General features: G+C 41.9%; 2 protein-coding genes across 4 annotated transcripts; one reads left to right on the forward strand and one right to left on the reverse strand.

Moving 5' to 3' along the window:
• Positions 1 to 21: 21 nt before the first annotated feature.
• LOC311004947 (CCR4-NOT transcription complex subunit 9-like) lies at positions 22 to 7,699 on the reverse strand. 2 transcript variants are annotated; one of them, XM_083997188.1, is made up of 8 exons: positions 7,348 to 7,699; positions 6,518 to 6,703; positions 6,276 to 6,391; positions 3,917 to 4,026; positions 3,726 to 3,835; positions 3,346 to 3,444; positions 3,113 to 3,204; positions 22 to 547 (listed from the first exon to the last, which is right to left on the reverse strand). In XM_083997188.1, exons 1-8 carry the CDS (start codon positions 7,363 to 7,365, stop codon positions 379 to 381), a joined length of 900 nt encoding a protein of 299 aa, XP_083853314.1. In that variant the 5' UTR covers positions 7,366 to 7,699; the 3' UTR covers positions 22 to 378. The 2 variants fall into 2 exon arrangements, with proteins under 2 accessions (XP_083853314.1, XP_083853313.1); XM_083997187.1 differs by having other exon boundaries at positions 3,726 to 4,026.
• A 122-nt stretch (positions 7,700 to 7,821) lies between these two features.
• On the forward strand, positions 7,822 to 22,786 carry usp37 (ubiquitin specific peptidase 37). Of its 2 annotated transcripts, none has more exons than XM_083997179.1 (24): positions 7,822 to 7,958; positions 8,912 to 9,140; positions 10,160 to 10,310; positions 11,709 to 11,797; positions 11,879 to 12,012; positions 12,396 to 12,473; positions 12,762 to 12,850; positions 13,107 to 13,200; positions 13,315 to 13,470; positions 13,749 to 13,880; positions 13,998 to 14,121; positions 14,277 to 14,521; positions 14,632 to 14,749; positions 14,928 to 15,007; positions 15,152 to 15,316; positions 15,540 to 15,593; positions 15,775 to 15,922; positions 16,010 to 16,220; positions 16,459 to 16,625; positions 17,615 to 17,675; positions 18,010 to 18,125; positions 18,267 to 18,336; positions 18,793 to 18,931; positions 22,055 to 22,786. In XM_083997179.1, exons 2-24 carry the CDS (start codon positions 8,967 to 8,969, stop codon positions 22,140 to 22,142), a joined length of 2,883 nt encoding a protein of 960 aa, XP_083853305.1. In that variant the 5' UTR covers positions 7,822 to 7,958; positions 8,912 to 8,966; the 3' UTR covers positions 22,143 to 22,786. The 2 variants fall into 2 exon arrangements, with proteins under 2 accessions (XP_083853305.1, XP_083853306.1); XM_083997180.1 differs by having other exon boundaries at positions 11,897 to 12,012.
• The last annotated feature ends 225 nt before the right edge of the window (positions 22,787 to 23,011 follow it).

Raw genomic sequence — 23,011 nt, forward strand, 5'->3', positions numbered from 1 at the left:
AAAACTTTGTACGTCAAAAACAAATAAGCAAATACCAATATTATTATCCTCAAATATAGGTATCAATATTAGCTTTGGAAATCTACCATTCATCAGACGCTCTCTCTTTCAATCTCTAAAAAAAAAAAAAAAAAAAAAAAAAAAAAAAAAAGAAACAGAAAAAAAAAAATCTGTTGTGACAGAAGCTTCATGTGGACGTGATGCACTGACAGACAGATCTGTGGATATGAATTCATCCAGAGCCAAACATCCTCCTGTATCATTAAGTCCCTTATGCTTTGCTGGCAGTCTTAGCACCACATTTTACAAAATACAAAATTGTAGACAGCGTTGAGGGAGTCCTTCTGTGTCCACTGTCAGTGCACGTGTTGTCCCCTGTCACTGCGGGGCCAGTGGGATGCCTCTAGCATCGGTGACCTGGCCCTCCTGCAGGTTCTTGACCAGCTGAGCGAGCCAGCGCTTGGTTGTGGTGTCGTCCTTTAGCACCTGGGCGAAGGTGCTGTCTTTCAGCTGGTCGGGCAAACACTGGCGCAGGGCTTCTCTGGCTCTGGAGGAAGAAGACAACCACAGTCAGTTCAGTCAACAGCATCGTGCTATAATGTAAACTAATGATGTGCAGATTGATACCCAAGTATCGATACTTCCAAACCAAACGTGTCCGTTTTAGGATCGATACTCCTAAGAAAGTATCAATACTATCATCAGTCTGACTCTGCACTAATCTGGGGTTAACAACTATTTTTATGGCAGTAGACCGTTATTTTCTTCCACCTCTTAGGCAAACTATGGTTGGGGAAAATAATTTGCACACACAGCCACACACACATCTCAACCCATAGACCTCATGAGAGCAGGAGTTTGGATGTTATTCTTGAAAAAAAGTGTTTCTAATGAAAGAATAAGAAAGATAAGCTGTGATTTATTTGCTGCTACCTCAGATACATTTTTTCAGACTATTCCTTTAAATGTGAATTCAAATGGTCAATGCAGTCAAATTTTCCTATATTAATGCCATAGAATTGTGTGAAATGCACTTTCCCACATACCATGGTTACACCCTTGCATTTAATGTCTATTTTTCAGTGTATAATTGCCACTGACAATTAAAACTAAACCAAAGAAAGGTAGTCTGTGTTTTAGTGTCATTGCAAAACTATCATTTGAAACTGTCTGTTCTTTTGTTTCCCCCCTCTTCATACATGAAGCTTTTGTAAAATGTATTGGTATCGGCAATACATAAATCAGTGATATTGCACAATCACTAAGGTAAACAGCCTCTTGTGTTGATGGCTTCATGCTGTAGAGAGGGTCAAACAGCCTGTACCTCTCTACATGTGTCAAGATTACATTCACACACATGGGGAAACTTAAAAGAGGAGAGGCTATTCTATAGCTGGTTACCAATCTGGTTACATCTGCAATGTGCTTTCCTGACATGCATTATTGATCACTTAAAGGGATACAAGCTATAATGGACCGTATTTTAACTATCAGGCCAATAAACTATATCAGTAAACGTCGATAATACAAGGCTTCCCACAGGAGCCATGTATAGCAGATCCATGTGGGAACGTGCAGTGCTGTGGCTCCTCAGCTTCATGTAGACTCTGTTGGGTAAAATTCAAATCCAGCTGCAGTTTATCAAACTCTATTCAGCCTGACGTCGCCTGTGCACTCTCCTTTTTGCTTTTGTGATCAGTTTATCTCTCCTCCCTGTCCTCTGAGAATATTTACTTAGTTTAAACAAAAGTGTGCAGTAACGTGAGATCCAGCCTTTGCTCACTGACATTAAACCAAACAAAAGCAGTGTAACGCCGCGCCCCCCTCTGTGTGATTTTATATAATATTCCAGCACTGCAGAAGCAGAGGTGTCTTGCACCAGGACAGGGCTGGTGTCTGTCCTGCAGTGTTGGGTGTCTCTTTTACAGACGTTGATCTGGATGGAACAACAATGTCCGCTCTGCCCCCCTTTCTGTGTTCTGTGTACCTTTCATGCAGAACGACAGGGTGCAATTCAGCAGCAACAGGACCACCTTGAACAGGCTGTGTAACCGTGGCTACTGACAGGTGCAGAATCACAGTGGGAGAGTGTGATTTCAGACAGAGCCAGTGTCACTGCTGTTAATGTCATGTTCATAAAAATGTGAATCATGGAAAGGTAATTATTTTTAATTTAAGCAGGATTGGTCTGTACTTCAGGTGAGGAGGTTTATCTCCACTATTGAAAAAAACATCAGATTATGTGAAAACACTTACAGCAATAAATTAATTATTAGATCATTTCTTTCAGTTTGTAGGCAAAAATTAAGTTCCCACCACAGACTGACAAAGCCATTTAACCAACACACTGTTTCAATGGCCCACAGCTCCTCCTAGTGGCATCTACTGACGATCAACATCATCTCTGTCTGGTTTTAAAGCCCCAGTATGTAACTTATTTGGCCTTTTATTAGCAAAAATCAAATATTGCTTTCATAAATACGTATTTCACTGAAGTCGAAACACACCCGCATTCAAACGAAAGCTTTCTGGTACCTTAGAATGAGTTGTTACAAGTCGTTACAAATGCATAAGTGGGCGACGCACCGAACCGAGGCGGCCATGTTGCATCACCATTTTTTACGTTGAGTGGCAGCGTGACCGTAGGTAACCACGGAAACTCAGCGGAGCTGTGGGCTCGGCCTGTTAAAACTGTCACCACTGTGTAGTGTGAGGAAGGACGGAGGCACTGGTGTTGCATTCAGGTGCAGTCAGGCAGACGGCCGTCGGCAAACCAACCGGATGTCATTTTACTCCACGAGAGAAAGACGGTAAAACGTGGGTCAGGTAAACAATACGACATCACCATGACAACATATTGTCACGCATGTATTGTTTTGCCTTGTCCTGGCAGACCACTTGTTTATCCTGTTACATGCAGCGTCTGTTGTCTGTCTGACGTCTGCCCGATTTCACGTGAATGATATGCAACCGCACCGCTAGATGGGGGCAATTTCTACACATTATACCTTTAATATGTTACAGCTCTGACTGTTGACCGTTTACACAAATCACCACATCTAAAAATAGGCAACAAGTTTCAGTATAATCCCTCTGCTGAATATGGCTCTACCTGAGGTTATCTGAGAGGCGAAGGTAGCAGCGAACAACATGCTTCAGCAGACGTGCTGATGGTTCCTTGGAGAGCTGCAACACCATTTTGCCCTGCACAGAAAAAAAGAAAAGAAAAAATATGCAGATATACTGACAGAATATCTTTTAAAACTCATGCCAAGTGTCACACTGTGCTGATGACTAGGAAGGTTGAAGTCAATCAATGTCTGATGTTTCTCAAGGGACACTTACAAGGATCATGGCCACATGAGAGAAACGTTCATAAGTCTGACATATGTAGGCCAGCCCTGTGTCATCCAGAAGAATCTTCTGCAGTATAAAGGTAGCAACCTGCAATACAAAAAAGGAGGGAAATAAGCTGTAAAATCCTTTCAGAAAATAAATATACTGTTTCTTATCTATAATTTAAGAATGAACAAATACAGTTTAACTGAAACTAATACAGTGCTCCTGAATTTCAATGGAAGATATTAAACAGGGTTAAACATTTGGACCAGTGGTTATGAAGGGAAGAATATTTTGTGGAGCTACACACGTTTTAAACAAACTCATCATATTTGGAATATGTCTGTTAGAGGAGTGTTTGAACAGCAGGTGTAATAGTAACGTACCGTCTTAGAGAGTTCGCTGCCCGATTCCATGATGCGGAGGCACAGGGGGATGATTTCAGTGGTGAGGAGAAAGTTAATCACTTCTTGTTCATCAGTTTTGACCAAGGCGCCTGCAGTAAATGAAGACAATAATGTAGACATGGTTTCGGTGTAAAATAAATAAAAACACCTAAAACAGAGGTAGAGTTTACCTATAACTCCGAGGCTGGTGAGGCGCAGGTACTCAAAAGGCCGTGTTTTGCTCACAGTGTGCAGGAAGGGGTAGAGGAAAAGAGGGATATGAGCAGCAAGAAAAGCCGACCTGGAGAAGGACAAAGAATTAATGTGACTTGACTTAAATATCACAATAAACATCAAAACATAAACTTCACTTTTATTTTTATAGCCTTGATCAATGAAGAAAGTTAAACATTTTATTTACCTTACACTCAGAAAGAACAGAGATTACAGCTCGACTTTCAAGGGAATAGTTCAACATTTTGGCAAATTGGCCCATTGCCATAATCCCTGTAGTTTTAAGAGTAAAATTGTTACCTTTAATTGTCTGTGCAAGGCAAGGCAATTTTATTTGTATAGCCCGTTTTTACAAACAGTTTGTCTCAAAGGGCTTTACATGGCATCGTAACAACATCCTCTGTCCTTAGACCCTCACATCGACTGAGGAAAAACTCCATGGAAAACCCTTTTAACAGGGAAAAATCGGAGAAACCTCAGGGTGAGCAACAGAGGAGGGATTCCTCACCCAGGACGGACAGACGTGCAATAGATGTTGTTACATACAAGACAGTTTACAGTTTATCAAGCAAGCTATTTTTAGAACGGCGGAGCAGAGCCGCGAGCTGCTCAGAGCTAGGACTACGGAGGCTAATGGGATTTCTTGGTTTCCCACATCAAACTCATCAAATACACAATCCAACAATTCCAAAGCGCTCTGGTGGACAAGTTGTGACCTGCACATTCACCACGCTATGAGATAGAGTTGTTTTCAAGGAAAAATTCATGCAAAACTGATGATGCACGCTCCATTAATTTCTCATAGCATTGTGAATGTGCAGGTCACAACTTGTCCACCAGAGCATTTGAGTAGTTTGAGTGTGTATTCGATGAGGGAAACCAAGAAATTCCATGAGCCTCCATAGCGTAGTTCCAACCAGCTCGCGGCTCTGCTCCACTGTTCTAAAAATAGCTTGCACAGACAAACCTACTCCTAGGCCTGGGACGATAATCAATAAATCAATTAATCGCACGATAAATGAAAATGACCTCGGTCATTTTTCCGGCCTCGATAAATCGCCATGTGCGCACGTAGGCTATTTGTTTTCCTGGTCTCTCCCTCCAACCAGGCTGGATGACAAGAGGCTTCACTCTGTGCATCGGTCTCAGCACCTGGGCGTTTGTTTTGCAGAATGAAAGGAGTGAACCCTCTTTTCAGTCATCCAGGATCTTTGTTTCCCAGAATGCATTTGGCAGCAACCGGCAGCGCTAGCTGTAAAGCTAAGCAGCTAAAAGCTATTTTACCATAATTCTTGCTGCAGCGCTGTTAACACGTCACTTTTTAAAGTTTTAATATTTTTTCATGCCAGAAAGTCACAGTTTAGATCCCCAGTCTGTGGTCAGTTTATCCACATCGCCTGTTGGGAGATTTTCTCCGACGTTTTTGGAGCTAATGTGGTAGCAGCGAGCAGGAGGAGCGGGGCTTCCCACAGTCTGCAGCCGTCTGTCTGCAGCAGCTCACGGGCCGGTCAACCTCCGTCATTGGGGGAGAAAACGACTAAGAAAACTTATCAGCAGGTTTTTAGAGGTTTACCACCAGCTGGTTTAATACTTTTTAGGAGATAAATGCTAGTCTCATTGATGAAATCTTACATCTGTGGAAGTCACATTAGTTTGTTTGAATGAAAAGTGGAGCTTCAGGTGTGTAACGTTATTGGACAGAAGAGCTGCACTGCACTGTTTATTATGTTTTGTTTATTTTATTTATTTAGGATAGTAGCTATATAAGTTCTTGTCATTCCAATTACAATGGTTAAAAAAAAATACTCATGAGAAATAAAAGTTTATCGCATTTAAAAGGGTCTACTTGCATTATTATGAAATACTATTATTATATTAGTGGTTAATTTGTTCTCAAAAAAATGTGTCAATAATATCGTTTATCGTCAATAATTTATGGGACAATATATCGTCCAGCAAAATTTATTATCGTCCCAGGCCTACCTACTCCTAAAACTATAGGAATTATGGCAATGGGCCAATTTGCCAAAATGTTGAACTATCCCTTTCAGATTTAAGTCTTATTCCCCCTGTCAATAAACCTTAAATGTTTCTAAAGTACAAGATTAAGAAAACAAATTTCCAGTTATAACTTAACTGGAGATGCAAAATAGCTTCATTGTCAGATCTTTGGCATTACCTTTAAAATTCACTGAATAATCAAGAAATTCCCATCCCTATAAATGTATGCCATTAACATTTTCACCTTTATTTGACTCAGAAACAAGTCATTTACAAAACACAGAGCAATTTTCTGTTACACTGAATTCACATTACCGTGTCTCCGGATGTGAGGCGACACACTGCAGAAGTGCCAGGGCGTTACACACTCTGTTAGACTGGTGAGCAGTAAGCGTGGGTGGATTTATAGATGGGTAGATGTTCACTATCTCCTAATGAAAAAAAACAAATGCAGAGAGAAATCAGTTAAATATATTAACAGGGGCACACAACAGTGGATGGAGACACAAGCAGTTACCAAAGAGATTAAAAGATTCTGAATGGGACGTGGGACATACCTGCAACAGAGCGGCAATAGTGCCACAAGAGTGCCAGAGCATCGGAGCAAGGTCTGGTACTGATTCACGTTTCTTGCTTAGTTCAAGCAAGGCATTTTCTCTGGTTTCTGGACTAGACAGTTCATTGATCCATTGGTAGATCTTCTCCCGGTCAACCTGGGCCAGAGCTGTGACATTAGTCACAGCCTATAAACGGAAGGGTAGATAATGCATCATTCCCATCAAGGTAAACATCAATAAAATGGGATGAGAAATTATATATTCTGTGTTTTTGCACTTTTTTGTTGTAAAATTACTATTAGAATCACAATCTAGCATCACACAATGTTAATTAAGGCATTTAAAATTACATCTGAGTTTATAGCTACGATAAGCTGTATCCTGTGACGTCACTGAATTAATTGGTTGGTTTGCTGAGCTCCAACTGTAATTATGATTAGGCGTACAATGGGTTATGTCACAATCAAAATGTAATTCTATACTTAGTCGGTGACCCAGTCATTTACAAACTGTGCATCCAAATATAAACTATTCATTTCAGGTTTTAGTAAGGTCTTTAAGTTTTTTAAGACACCACATGTCATGGCGAATTTGGAGGAAACGTGAATAAACTCATGAAGCCATAAGAGACTTTAATAAAGAGCTGGACATGTTACAAAATAACAACGATTTATATTTCTGTTATGCAGGATTGAATGGTATGCTTTTAATAGATACAAGCAGTTTAGAAGAGAAACAAAAGAATAAGTACGGGGGTTAGGGTTATTACGTATTCTCGGTAGCGCACCTACACCGCCGTATACTAAGCTACTGTGACTTTGGATACTTACTGCTCCCGTCGCCAGCATTATCTGGAGGTCTTGGTGGTCCCGAGGTGTAGTTAAAATACTGTATCACTTGAATTGTGTCGTAGTGGCAAACTAACGCGACTCCAATGATACAAAGTTGGTGTAACTAACACAGTGCGGACAGCTAACTTAGCGTAAGCTAGCTGCTAAATGTCTTGACGAGTGGAGTCCAGTACAACAGCATTGCAAGCAACATATCTTAATTGAGATAATATACTAACAAAGCGTGAATATTTACATTTAAAACTATTAATAAAACCCTCTGGAAGTCAACACGTATAACTCCTGGTCAAATAACAAAATGCAGCGGAGGTTTTTCTGTTTAGCAATGGAGGTAAACGGAATACAAATACATGAGTGAAGCATCGCGAGAGGAGGATCGGACGTACTCTCGGTATTCATTTCCGTTGTAAAATTTCACATTCCCGCCATCATCGCGCAGTGTTGCGAGGCGTAGTGTGCAGCTCCGGTGTCAACAACACTCATACTGGAGAGCAGGTGAATGCCGGCAAAACAAACTTTCTGCCCTCGGAGGACCCGCGAGGACGATACTGTGATTTAAACGTTTCAAGACGAGCGCATATCACCGACAGGTAAAGGAGTGCGAGCAAGTAACCAAACTGTGACACTGTTTCATCACCAAATTACAATCAGGCAAATTAGCCAGTTAGCTAGCGCTCGCTAGCCTGCTAGCCGTCTTGCTAATGTCGGCCTCCTCCATCCATTCAGCGTCTGTACAGGAGTGGACGACATTATGTGCATCCCAGACATACGGCTGCCCGGTCGGCTCTTAGTAACTTTACTGCTTTTTGACATTTTTCGTGGTTGTGGCCGTCTTGTCAGGATAACATTAACGTCGCTACAGATGATGGACGCTGGTCGCTGTGTGTTGGGCTCCTTGGCTCGTTTCTGCTACTGCGATACAAATTGGCCATCGGGCTAGTTTGATGGCTAATACAAACAGGCTACACTACACTGGCTGTTAATGGGACCGCTAGCGACTTAACACACGCCGCGAGTTTAGTTAAAACGTCCAACCTTGATAGTCAAAATTGTAACGTTACTGAGATCTTATTTTATGTACTGTTAGCTGTTGTGTGGCGATGCTTTTGATTGACTTGGAGTTTGTTGTGACTTTAAACTCACTACTAAAGCTGTGGTCAACGTGGGGTAGTTATTTACGTTTTTTTAATAAGATCAGTAATTAAAAAAAAAAAAAAGATGCGCAACAGCTCTGTAATCTGTTACTCCTAGCAAAGTACTGTGTGTTTTGGTAAGATGAATGATATTGGTGCTAATGTTTTCCCAATCAGTGAGCTTTAATATCAAGCTCACTGGTCTACTGTAATGTTAACAATTTAAAGTGCCATGACAGTACTGACAGTTTGCACCTGACCTAAAATGTTTAGCTGTTAAGGAAGTTATGGACAGTGTTATGTAAACACACTGATGTGGTCAAAGCATAGTAAGTTAGTTGTAATACTCTCTGTGGTGGCTGCACATTGGTTTGATTGTTGACGCAGATTATATCATTTCTCTTGTTCAGGATTTGCTGGATCACAAGTCCCAACCTCCATAGTGCACCAACTGGATAGTAAGCCATGGCAACCATAGTGCCCAAACTCTCCAGCGGTGGTGCTGTTAAGATCCGCTTCACCAGCCTGGACCTGGGTACCACCAGATGGAAAGAAGGAACTTTTGAAATCCTGGAAAAGGACAACAAAGTCAACCTCTGTCTACGGTTCAACTGTGGTGGAGCATCCAAAACTTTCCAGGTTTTGTGCAGTTTTTTTTTTATTCTTCTCATCTGCAGAAGTAGGATCACTCACTGTGTGGATATTAGATGATGGGATAGCTAATTGTTGATGCATGCCATTTTTATGAAAAGACAATACACACAATTAGCAAAATATACCAACTTATTTTAAGCCTGTCCTTGAACTCTTCCAGTATATACTTTGTCAGTTTCAAGATTTGCCATAATATTCATAGTAGGTGTACTGTCAAATAACAAATTCATAGCTAATTACGCTGTGGCAGAGGATGTGGGCGGTCCTTGCCTGTCCTACAATAAAGAATCATCAAAGGGATATTGAGAATGTGCTGGCTTTTTCTCCCCTCTCGGTCCTTCAGTGTGGTCAGGACGCATAGGTTGCAAGAGTTGCTGTGCCAGTGACCCATGATATTTGTTAGTTATGATGGAATGAGAATGATCATTATTGCTATGTCTCTGCTAATATCACAGTTATATTTGATTTGCTTTCTTTTTGTTTTGGTCACTGACTAGTTTATTGTAGTGCTTATGGCATAATTGTTTTCATATTTATTAGTCGTCTTACTTTCATCACTTAGTTTGTGAATGAAAGAGTAACCCCCACCTGTCCAAAAAGGCTGTGTATTTATTAATGTTCTGTCATCAATGTGAACATCTATATCACACTGAGCAAATGGAGACCAGTAGACAGGTGATTTTTGCTGCCTGAGGAATGTTCTGCCATGTTTCTATTAGCTTTCTGACAACCACCACCTTTCAAGACTACAGTTCATGAGGTTTAAGACAAACAGTCGTTTATATTTTGTGAGACCTCACTAATGCAATGTTCATTTTTAATTACCGAAGTCGTAAATTCTAGGTGCATCTGTATATTAAATATTTTGGTAGTTAATAAGCACATAAAATAATTAAATTATTTTTTTGAAAGACTGCTGCTCAAAGTATTTGGAAGAAAAAATTAAATGTGATACAATCATGAAATGTAGTGAAATTTGACTGAAATGTTTTTTGTTACCTCAGCTGAACCAGAATGTGAAGAACATTAACCAGAGCGTGAACCGAATCATGCTGACTTTAAAGGACAACAGTGTCATCACCTTGGATAAGATGCCCACATCTCTGGTTCAGAAGACAAAAGAATACCTGGAGAAGCTGAGGCAGGCAAAACCAAGTAAGTATTTATTTATTTATTCTACATTTACCTGTCACTGCAGCTCTGCCACTGTCACATACCGTAGATGACCAAATAGTCGCCCGCGTGCAAATACGCGCCTGTGCTCTAATAGCCGCCAGGGTCCGAGCTCATTTGGCATAATAAACGCCGGTTCAATTAAACGCCCGGGCGATTAAGTGTTTACCATAGCCTTGCACAGAAAACAAAAGTTTTTTTTAACAGCGTATCACCGGCTCTCACCTCTTCTGTCAGTCAGCCCCTCCTCTCGCTCTCTCTCTCACATGCAGGCGGACACACACACACACACACACACACACACACACACACACACAGACACAGACACACAAACACAGGTGCGCTAGCGGGACAGGTTGTGCTGGACTGCTAATAGACAAAGACAAATAGATAAATGCACTAATGTACAGTGTTGAAATGACCGCGATCGACCCCCCCCCCCCCTTTATCGTTCATAATTGGCTGCTCTGATCAGCTCCCTGTGTCGCAGTAACGCAGGCATGCTGTCTTTATATTTATTGTCTGATGTCAATAAAGATGTGTCGGGAAAAAAGTCGTTTTGTTCCAGTGGTCCTACGGTGACCTCCTTGTTCTTTGCATGATGGTCTGGTGCTGCTCATTGCAAAAATAAATTGTAGCCTGTTGCAAATACGCGCCTGGTTGGGGTCCAAGTCGATTTAGCATATTAAACGCCCGGGCTACTAAATGGTCATCTACGGTATTTGGATATTAAGCATTGTTTTCTATATTTTTGGTCCATGTGTAATGAAAATAGTCATAGAGCAGGGGTGTCAAATGTGCGACCTGTGGGCAAAAACTGGGCCGTCAGAGGGTCCGATCCAGCCCCTGCCATGTGTGAAGGGAAAAGTTTTGAGTTCTCATTATTTCTGGGTTATTATACTATTATTTTGAACTGAACTAAAATGAGTTTGACACTCCTGTCATAGAGCCTAGGGGAAACCATGGACAGAACAGAAGGAAACACAAGTAAATTTCACCCTATTGCATGCTGACAATCTGTCAAAACAACCATTTGTGTATTTAAATTCAGCAGTTAATGATAGACCCTCACCTGCTGTAATAACAAAGCATTAAATGACTGTGATTATTATTTTCTCAATTTCAATTCATATCCCAACAGTCACAGTAAATTGTAATAATGCTCTTACTCCCACATGATCTACTTCATGTGAACGACATAGAAACACAGTAGTCCTATACAACAATGTTTATTTTAGAAATTACAACATCATACACAATGTTGATCAACAATTCATTAAAAACATTGCTCAACATATTAAAATAATCGTAAGGTGTGACTTTATAATTCTACACTATTATATTATATTAGTGAGTTCTCACTCTTTCTCAATTTTGCAGTATTAAAATCATCGCATGGAAGTGCAAACTTCAGTGTCCTTGGCAACCGATCTGTGAAAAATGAGACCAGTCCGTCAGGGGAGAGACAGGTGAGCACTAACACAACACAACGCAATTGTTGGTCATTTAAAGTTATCCAGACAAACTTAACATTCAACCTAAATGTCCAGACTCCTAACATCTTCCAGACAACACCGAGGCGTCAGAGCGCAGAGGGCCGGGAGGACACGACACCACGGAAGCCTCTGGGCAGTCCAAGCAGAGCAGCCTCCACTCCCACCCGCACTGGGCTCTCTGAGAACAGGTATGATGTGAGGTACACATTTTAATACTGTTTGGAGGAGATATTTAGCTGTATTTAAAGGTAGATATTTTATTCATTAAATGTGTCTAATTTAAGGAAACAATTTTATTCTAAATATTAGATTTTGTGTGTAGGAATTCTTTACATACATCTAATCAAACGAGGCTCAGCATCCCAAATCTGAAAACCTGTATGTCAATGCTTTATTTATGTGATACAAAACATGGCTTTTGTTAGTTTCTATCCTCTTTTCTAAACTCTTTACCTCGTTTTCATGCTTCTTTTGTGTCTATTAATTGAAGTTAATTGAATGACCCGTGGGTGTGATACTGTGCTGCAGAAATAACATTGCTCTCTGTTTTCTCACTTTTGTTTTTTTTAAGGAGCGAGAAGAGAAAGAGACTTCTTAACTCTGAAAGTGACCTGACTGAGGATTACCCCAAGGAAAATGACTCCTCAAGGTCAGAGCAACACTCCTCACTACCCAGACTGAATGTTACTGGTGCTGGTGATGCAAGGGATGATTTGAATGGAGTCTTTTCTTTCTTTTTGTATTTTTTTCTGCTAATTTTTGAGGAAGAGGAGTACTAGAGAGTTAGTTTATAGAATAGTATGTAATTACTATTACATAACTTCTGCCTCTGGCAAAATGGAGAAGTGGAGAATGATTGATAAATGTTTTAGTCCAAACTCATAAAAAAAAAAATTAAGTTTCTACATTAAGATAACTTAAATATGTCCACATTTAGCAACAACAAGGCCACGTCGGACCCATCCAGGAAGTTTATGCTGAGCTGCAAAGAGAAGTTGAAGCAAACGGAGGAGAACAGGAGCTCAGGTAAACTTTGTCCACAGCTGGTTATGTCTTTGATTACTTGTGCTTCATAAACCTTAACATGCATTGTCTTTATCAGTCGGGTGTTGTTTTGTCTAGTTGTGTTAACACTTTTACTAGAATCAGGAGCATTTATCTTGTTGGTTCATTTCCAGGAAATATAGAGCTTTTTTTATTTATCATTTTGACCAAAAGTTTTCCAGTTTTGAGTGGGACAGAGTTTCTTATGTGTCCGGGCACTTCTTCCCTTTACCCCCAGCTCCCCTGGGTTCAACGCCCCTTCAGCCATCATCGTTCTATGGCAGCCGATCTGTGACTAAAGACTACAGCCAGAGCCATTTGTTTATGGACAGGTGAGTGTCTTAAGTGTTCAGCCACAATGTCCGGGGCTAAAATGTTAAAATGTAAATAAAAGGGTCTTAAGCGGTTAACCGGTCAATAATAATAATTTTTAAAAATTCCCTCAGGCCGTCCAGTACAGCACAGACCTCTTCGGTTAAGAGAAGCCTCATGCTGCCCAACCACTCCACTCCCTTCAAGAAGGTACGGCCCTCTCTGGACTACGGCGGCTGGAACAAGCAGAGGCCCTCCACTCTGGCACAGCCTCAGCCCCCTCTGCAAGGGTAAGAATAAACCAGATGGGCTTCATTAAATGTGAACAAAGAATGGGTTGCATATGCTGCGAGTGTCTTAAAATCCTAAAAGCTACTGTCAGTTTTCTTTTTGGCTTTACCTTTATTCAGTAAAGTAATGGCGTCAAACATTTTCGTGGCATTGTGAAAATCAAGCGTATGTTTGCAAAGCAAGTTTTTATTATGGACTCCCTTTTGGATTTTTCATGGATTATGTAATGTTATAAGATGCCATGTAATGTGAAAGTCTCTCAACATGTGTTTTGCAGATTTTCCAACCTGGGAAATACTTGTTACATGAATGCCATCCTGCAGTCTCTCTTCAGCCTCCCCTCCTTCTCCAATGACATGTTGAGGCAGAGCATCCCATGGAAGAAGGTGCCCATCAATGCATTGCTCAGGTACTGCATTTAAGCTCATTCAGCCTCTGTGGACAGCTGCACATTGTGGATAAAAAAAAAAATCATGTATGATGCTTTTTTTTTTTTATTTAAAATCTGCATCTCCACTTCCTGCAGACGGTTTGCTCACCTTATGGTCAAGAAAGACGTTGGCTGTCCAGAGACGAAAAAGGACCTGTTGAGGAAAGTGAAGAGTGCCATATCCTCCACAGCTGAGCGCTTCTCTGGAAACATGCAGAATGTAAGAGGTTCCTCTGGGAGCAGTTCACACTGTGTGCTGCTACTTGAACTAGTATCTGAATAGATCAAGACTTGTGTAGATGGAAAATGTTGCAAAACATAAATCTTAAGCAGATAATCCGTATTACAATTAGATGTGAATGGCCATATTTACAGGATGCTCATGAGTTCCTGAGCCAGTGTTTGGACCAGTTGAAGGACGACGTGGAAAAAATGAACAAGAGTTGGACGAATGAAGCTGCAGCCTCGTCGCTGTCGCCCGTGGCGTGTGACAACGGCCAGGAGGCTACGTCATCCACAGTCAGTCAGCCGGGCGAAGAGGCCGACACCTCTCGCATCTACACCTGCCCTGTAGCCGTTAACATGGAATTTGAAGTGCAGCATACTATCACCTGCAAAGGGTGAGGCCTGTGTCTCCTGCTGGATGATCAGAATTAATATAATGTATTTGCCAAAACTGTCCATTGCTCTGGAGAATATAACCGGTATGTTTCACCTTCTTGTTTTGCAGCTGTGGCGAAGTGGTGACCAAACGAGAGCAGTTCAATGACTTGTCCATCGACCTGCCACGCAGGAAGAAAACCCTCCCACTCCGCTCCATCCAGGACTCTCTGGATCTCTTCTTTAGGGTGAGGCTTTCACACGCACAGATCAAAGCTCTCATCGTTTTCCTCGGAAAACTTCTTATTCGCCAGGCTTGTTGTGTTATTTCTTTTCTTTTCTTTTTTTTTGAAAGTAACTACTCCAGCATGAAACAGCATCGATTACGTTTAAACATCTATCTGAAGTTACCTTCTCCTTTTGCAGATGGAGGAAATAGAGTACTCGTGTGAAAAGTGCAATGGGAAAGCAGCGACTGTTACACATAAATTCAGCAAACTGCCCAGGTATCCGCTCAAGTCAAAGACACATACACACATTGACACTTTTTTTTTTTTAGAGCTTAGCATAAACATAATTGTAGTATCTGCCGGGTGTGAGACAAGAAGCGCTTAGAACTAAAGCTTTTTTTGAACGTTCTCTCCCCACAGAGTGCTCATCCTCCACCTTAAACGCTACAGCTTCAACGCTCAGCTGTCTCTGAACAGCAAGCTGGGCCAGCAGGTGGTGATCCCCCGATACCTGACCCTGCTGTCCCACTGCACCGAATCCACACGGCCCCCTATTAGTCTCGGATGGAGCTCCCAAGCCTCCGTGTAAGACACCTTAAATCTAAAATCCTAAAACAAATGAAGAGAATATTTTGACAATCTGGGTAATTACATCCTGAGCTGTTTAGTGACTGAGCAGGGATTAGGTTGCCGAGCTTTGCGGTTGACCTGGATGCATTAAATTTAGCTCCACTGGCTGAGGGATGATGGAAAATTAACTTGGAGGAAATAATTAGGCTTCTCAAGGTTTTCTTTGTTTTCCTCAAAGGTCCAGAACACTCAGGACGTCACAGTTGGTCAACTCCTCCACTGCACCGCTCCGGTGAGTGTTAGTAATTCTGCAGGACAAATAATGATGTCAAACTGCTAAAAGGAAATATATATATCACATTGAGTAAAGCTCTGACAAGTGTAACATGTTCTGTACGCATAAGACTTGATTCCTACTTTTAGCTTTAAATGTAATCACTGAACTTGGCTGTGAACACTTGCTGTGTGTGTAGAAGGATCGGAGGGAAAGCCGCAAACTCCAACTGCACCTCCATCCTCGTGGACTCTGACTGTGAGGAGGAGCTCAACCGAAGGGTGAGCACAAATCGCAAGCGTCGCCTCAGCAGCTGTTTGCCTGATGACGACGACCGACAGGAAGAGGTGAGCCTTTAAATCTGTAAAATGTATGATTCGACCTCCTCTTTTTTTCTCTGTTGCTGTTTTTGACACTGTTGGACGGGCTTTCAGAGAGCAGCGATGGACACGGCAGACTTAATAAATGACGATGAAATGCTCGCAGCGGTGCTGGAGATGAGTCGTCAAGAAGCTGGCCTTTCTGCTCCGCCCCCCATGGAAGACGAACCAACCAGCAGCCCAGACACAGGGTTTGGGGACACGGACGCACACGACCTGGCTTATCACACAGATCTGTTGGAAACGGAGAGCAAACAGCCTGCAGGTAGACCATGGCCTTGAGATGAACATCCATAGATTGGGAGGGAGACAGCTTTTTCTTTTTCCTGCCAGGAAACTTTGTTCAAAACTTATGTGGCTTTTGTACACTCACAAAAACTGGGTTAGCTGAAATATGAAGATGTATTCTCAAATATATTTTCATTTAATTCAAATGTCTGTGTGAAGTGGAGATAACCTCACTGGTGTTCTAATGGATTGAAGTACATGCTGATCTTGTGTAGATGTGCTGGATTCCTTGGACTTGACCATGGATGAGAACAAAGAGAACCAGACTCCAGAGGGTGTGCAGCAGCAGGGCGAGCTGGACTGGGTTCAGCAGTACAGTCTGGACCAGGAGAGGGAGGAGCAGGAGCTGCAGCAGGCTCTGGCCCAGAGCCTCCAGGAGCATGTAAGATCACAACCAGATGACATCTGCAGAGTTTTCCTTAAACAACGGAGCAACGGCTCTGCACTCTCATGTCTTTTTGGACTTCAGTATTACCGTAAATTCCGGACTATTGAACGCACCTGAATATAAGCCGCACCAGCTAAATTTGAAAAGAAAATAGATTTTGTACATATATAGGCCGCACCTGAATATAAGCCGCAGGTTTTCATGTTGTAACATGAGATATTTACACAGAAAGACAGTAGGGAACTATGCAAGTCCGCTCGCTTTTCCGTTGTTTTGGTTACGCTCCTAGCCATGTGCATTTGTTGACAATGAAGCCAGCGAAAAATCAATACATGGAGCGGTGGATAACGTTACATAACAAACGATGTTACGGCATGTGTGTTTGTGTAGTCTTAACCGTCATGAACAAAACATTACGGGTTACGGAGCGCGTTTGTGTCGCGGTGTGCAGAGACGAGAGCTGGGACACTGGGGCTGCAGGTACTGTAGTGATGTTGCAAGGTTGGTTTTCAGCCAAACAATGTAGCAGAGCTACGGGGGAAATCCTGCTTAGTTTCTGACATGCTTTTTTTTCTAACTGTGCCTGAAAATCGGCAGTACGGCACCAACACGGCATCAACACAGCAACAACACGACAGTAACATGCCTGGTTAGAAAATAAAACACTGCACCAAAACTCAAAACTAGTGTCTTCTTCGGCGCATAATCTTTCCCCACATGTCTGTCTCACTTGCGCATCCTGCTAGAGCACCCCCCGGAGGCCGTTAGCCAGTAAAAATCTATAAATTAGCCGCATCGTTGTATAAGCCGCAGGGTTCAAAGCGTGAGAAAAAAGTAGCGGCTTATAGTCCGGAAATTACGGTATGTATTCATCAAAAATAGAGTACAATAGATCTGGCGTGAAGTAAGAAAGGGAATGGAAATGCATTGTTGAAATTTTCTCCAGCAAGTGATGTAATGCCTCGTCCCACCTCACTCCACAGGAGGCCCAGGAGATGAGAGAGGATGATGATCTGAAGAGGGCCACTGAGCTCAGCTTACAAGGTATCGACCACAGTTGTTTGTTGTTGTTTAACTCCCCTGACGGCCTGACACTCACTCAAGCAAACACTGGCTTGGCTGTCAATGTGCATCTTTGGCTCAGCATCATTGATTTAGCAGAGGAGGAGGTAGCCAGTGGGAAAATCTCAGATCGACTCTATGGAGAAGCAGCATCTCACCACTTGAGCTCAGTTTTCTTTGTGTGTTTCAAATGGACTCATTTCCAGAAACAAACTGCTGTGTGCTCAGAGCTTGAAGGCCAACGTTTAGTAATACTGACACTGATGATGCCATGCAACTGTTAGACATGTATCAATATGCACTTCTCTCCCAACAGAGTTCAACAACTCCCTGCCTGAGCTGCTGTGCTCCGACGATGATTCTGGCAACGAGGACGTCCTGGACATGGAGTACACCGAGGCAGAGGCTGAAAACCTGAAGAGGAACGCAGAGGTACTTCACATCCTGCCGCCACAACTCACAATACATTGAATAGTAACTGCTGTGCTCTGTAAACATAAAACCCCTTCCTCCATAAGAGAAGTCGTCCACCTCAACAACTCAGTAACCTGCTTTGCACCGTCTCATCTACAGACCGGAGACTTGGCCAACTCCTTCAGACTCATCAGTGTCGTCAGTCACATTGGTAGCAGCTCCTCCTCTGGTGAGTTTGTGTCTCTTGATGTAGATGAATCCTGTGTCAACATTTATCCACACCTTCCTTCTGGAGTTGTTTTCAGTTACTTGTTTGCATAAAGGAGGTGAAAGCCACTGAAGGTTTCAGACTTTAATGTTTAGTAGACGCCTCTCTGATTGTGACACATGGCAGGCTGAGAGGGTACAGCCTTTAATGACTGCTAAACGTCTTTACCATGACTGAACATGACAAAACGCAATGTTTGGTTTTTAATGTTGTCTCAGTGCTGGTTTCATGTAGTGAAATACAGAGACTTTTGCCATGTCATATTTTCTGACCTGATATTTACATCAGGGAACAAGCAGCCATAATGATCAACTGAGAGAGATTCAGTGTTTATGCCTGTTGCCTGCCCAATATTTGTGTATGCGATGGCACGTGACTGACTATCCACACATAACCTTTGTTTGTTTTGCACTCCAGGACACTACATTAGTGACGTGTACGACATGAAGAAGCAGTCATGGCTGACCTACAATGACTTGGATGTGTCACGCACACAGGAAGCGGCCGTTCAGCGGGACCGCGACCGCAGTGGATACATCTTCTTCTACATGCACAAGTGAGTTGGCACAGTAGCCAGATGGGTGCTACCAACAACTGGTATTTAATGTAATGAAGGTGGCCAGCCTTAGTTTGTTTTCCTTGCATGTATGGAAGAGATAGCTCAACATTTTGGCAAATTGGCCCATAGCCATAATCCCTATAGTTTTAGGAGTAGGTTTGTTACCTTTAATTGTCGGTGCAAGCTATTTTTAGAATGGTGGAGCAGAGCCGCGAGCTGCTCAGAGCTACGCTACGGAGGCTTATAGATTTCTTGGTTTCCCTCATCAAACCTGCACATTCACCACACTATGAGATAATAACTGAACGTTACAAGACGGAATTGTTTTCGAGGTAAATTCATATAAAACCGCTGATGTGCGTTCCCCTCAGGGGCAGTTTTTTGGCAAGCAGTCTCTGCATTTACCCCGAAAACAACTCCATGAGCCTCCGTAGCGTAGCTCTAGCGTGGTGAATGTGCAGGTCACAACTTGTCCACCAGAGCGTTTTAGAGTTGTTGGATTGTGTATTTGATGAGTTTGATGAGAGAAACCAAGAAATTCCATTGGCCTCCGAAGCGTAGCTCTGAGCAGCTCGCCGCTCGGCCTACTGCTAAAACTATAGGGATTATGGCAATGGGCCAATTTGCCAAAATGTTGAACTATCCCTTTATGGTTTTTTATTAAACTAATTGCAAAATATTTAGTTACTTGCCGAGTATATTATGTTATATTTTTATGGGGACTGAATGTTTGTGTGTTCATTGTCAAGGTGCTCTACATCAGTGTTTTTCAACCTTTTTTGAGCCATGGCACATTTTATTCATTTAAAAAATCCCGCGGCACACCACTAACCAAAAATGTTACAAAATGACACAGTGCAGCCTAATACAGTAAATATAATACACATACATCTCTTACAGTGTAGTTGGTTTGTTCTGACTCAGTAATGGTCATTGCTAAGGCCAGGTCATTGTGCAGGCTTCTGCTACCACACCCATTGACATAAAAGAGTCCTATTTTATTAGCCAACTCTGCCAGACAGTCACTATTGCAGACACAGATGCTCAACAAAGCCAAATTATTTTTAGGAGCTAAATAATATTTGTGTGGACACAAACTGTCAACTGATAACAAGAACTTTGGCCGATTCTTCTTTTCTTTTAATTTTTTTTTATCTACATGTCAATCAACTCATGGGGGCTTGTCAACACGTGCCTTCAGCCACATTTCACAGCAAAGCGTACATGAGAGGACTATGCTGGGCACTCCATGTGATAGAAAGTCAGAACTGAGTGCAACCTGCAAGGCGTGCCTCACCCTGTAAGGACGGTGCCCCTAAAATAAAAAGGAGGCGCTCTCCAGCCGGCTCCCCGTCACTCACCTGCAGCTGCACAGACGAGCAGAGGAGCGCTCAGCTGCTCTGGTGCAGCACAGCCGGAGCAGCGCACGTGTGTGGCGACTAACTTTGATGCTTTGGCGAGTAAAGGAAGCCGGCTGACTGGCCACTCTGGCGAGTGAAAAAAAAAAAACTACTTCGTTGTTGTTACTGTCCCTCCCGACCCGGCTGTGACGCTTGGGTTGTGAGCCGGTGTCGTGCAGATCCTAAAGCTCACAACATGACAACATGCCGTATAGCAATGATTTGTGACCGATTAGGCTACAACGCTCGCGGCGCACGTGTGTATTCCTCTCTCTTCAGTCTGGTGTTTGGCTGCACTTTCAATAAAAGAAGTTCCATATGAGCGCGATCAGCAGAGACAGATCACAATGGATGTGGCATTGATCAGATATCGCAGCGCACATGTTTATTTAACGGCAAAAAAAAAACATCGCTCCAATTTATTTATTTATTTTTTTGCCGTTAAATAAACATGTGCGCTGCGATATCTGATCAATGCCACATCCATTGTGCTCTGTCTCAGCTGATCGCGCTCATATGGAACTTCTCTTATTGAAAGTGCAGCCAAACACCAGACTGAAGAGAGAGGAGCAGCAGAGCTCCTCTGACAGCTCCTCTGTGGAGCTGCAGGGGAGCTGCCACCTCTTTTTTTTCCTCTTTTCTTTTTTTTTTATTGCAGCGCCGTTATTACAGGTGATGCACATCTATGTCCGTGTAGGCTACATTTATTGTCTGATCTTCCTTCATGGTGCACAGTGTCAGTCCTCCTGTGAAACTTTTAGCTACTAAATAATATGACTGAAGACAGTGGAAGTCTGCACATGTCGACACGCCCCCATGAGTTGACGACATAAGGAGCTAATAAATAAATATATATAAATAACTGATAGTATTATTCAGTCAAGTTCTTGTTATAGGTTAATGGTTAAACGGTTAACCATGTGCAGCCCTAAAATAAACCTTTTAGGGAAAAAAGGCAAACTTGACTCCTTTATTCCACACAAAAATATGCTAATAGCTATGATATGTGTTAAAAATGCTTATGAGTGTATTATAACAGTTCAACACAATGAACACTTTCTGGCCAGTAGATTTTTAAAGCTCACTAGCCAGTTGGCCAGTGAGCAAAAAAGTTAAGTTTGAACCCTGTATGTATATATATATATATATATATATATATATATATATATATATATATATATATATATATATATATATATATATATATATATATATATATTTTTTTTTTTTTTTTTTTTTTAAAGCAAACAAAAAGAGGCCGGTCGGTAGGCCTACAAGCCTAGTCACAGACACTCAATGGAGTGTTGAATCTCATCAACCCTATGGAGGTTATTGTCTATCGTTTTAAATGTCTGAGTGTAATCTTATTATGTGTCATGGGACTGCGGATGGAAATTAGCTTCCAGCTAAATCTGACATATTTACAGCAATTCATTGTTTTTTTTTGTATGTTCATGAATATGTGAGGTCCCATTCCAAATAAACCTTTAAATAAAAAATAAAATAACGGTTATAATCGCTTATGAGCGTCAGTTATCAGCCTGAAAAAAAATTCTAAATGTGCATCGCTAGTTTGGATCAATCAAGTTAAATTTGATAATTTTCCACGGCACACCTGGCGAACTCTCACGGCACACTAGTGTGCCGCGGCACAGTGGTTGAAAATCACTGCTCTATATAAATGAAGCCTTCTTCACACTCGACCTTGTTTTGTCCTCAGGGATGTGTTTGAACAGCTGTCGGAGATGGAGAGAGCTGGAGCCAGCAGCACTTCAGAGGCAGGAAGGAACGTCCTCCAGCCACTCTGATCGCTGCATCTTTGTCCACCCATCCACACACTCCGCTAGATGGAGCTCTCCCCTGAACAACTTTGAGTACTACTGATTGCCGTCCTGCTTTGGTCGTCTTCAGGCACTTCTTTTAAAAATCACTAAATGCCAGGCTACGTTAGCACCTGTAAATGCCAACACACGTGCTAATCTGTCGAGACTCTTAAGATACCAGAAATGCAGTTAAATCTTCAGTGTATCAAATTTTGCCTCCATGTTTTTGGGGCTGGAGTTTTTTCTTTGCTTTTATCAAACAACCGTTTTGTAAAAGTTATTTTCTTTGTTTCTTGATACACTTCTTTAAACTTTACTGCCGTTCATTCAGGCTTTGACTTAGAAGCACCTATCAAACACCAGATGCTCCTGGTGCTTCATGGATTGTATGTTTTGCAGACCCTTTATTTCCCATATGAACTAAATAAAGATATATTCTATGTTGGAGTATAAGCTATTATAGAGTTAAAGGGTTGTTGTATTTAGTGGGTACATTTGGTGCAATATTTATGTTCTGGCACAGACTGGCCAATTCAAATCAGCTTTCTGTCGTGTGTGGGTGTTTTCCTGGTTTCTTTTTGTGCTTGACCTATAAGCTAATGTGTGTGTGTGGCTGTGTGTGTGGCTGTGTGTGTGACTGTGTGTGTGGCTGTCTCCATACATAACAGCTCTAAATTGAAATCACTGAGCTCTGTAGTGACATGGCCTGTTTTTACTGAGCTTTTCTCAGTAAAACCCACCGGTTTTGACCTTGTGCCTCCCAAGAAATCTTTTATAAATATGTATACGAGCTTTACTTTGAAAGTTGCACAGCCTTGTTTTTGAGTATGTTTGTCAAACCTCAACAGTGTGTA

The sequence above is a fragment of the Trachurus trachurus genome, assembly GCF_905171665.1.
Source record: "Trachurus trachurus genome assembly, chromosome: 21".
Classification (NCBI taxonomy): Eukaryota; Metazoa; Chordata; class Actinopteri; order Carangiformes; family Carangidae; genus Trachurus; species Trachurus trachurus.

What these genes read in the sequence shown, in the direction of transcription:
- LOC311004947 (XM_083997187.1), bottom strand. An exon ending in GCCTCACATCCGGAGACACG is followed by an intron (nt 4,027 to 6,275) that starts GTAATGTGAATT and finishes GTCCTTCTCCAG; the next exon opens with GTCGGCTTTTCTTGCTGCTC. An exon ending in CTCATGTGGCCATGATCCTT is followed by an intron (nt 3,205 to 3,345) that starts GTAAGTGTCCCT and finishes TTTTCTGTGCAG; the next exon opens with GGCAAAATGGTGTTGCAGCT.
- usp37 (XM_083997179.1), top strand. Translation starts at nt 8,967, where the DNA reads ATGGCAACCATAGTGCCCAAACTCTCCAGCGGTGGTGCTGTTAAGATC. An exon ending in CATACTATCACCTGCAAAGG is followed by an intron (nt 14,522 to 14,631) that starts GTGAGGCCTGTG and finishes CTTGTTTTGCAG; the next exon opens with CTGTGGCGAAGTGGTGACCA. An exon ending in ACCTGAAGAGGAACGCAGAG is followed by an intron (nt 18,126 to 18,266) that starts GTACTTCACATC and finishes TCTCATCTACAG; the next exon opens with ACCGGAGACTTGGCCAACTC.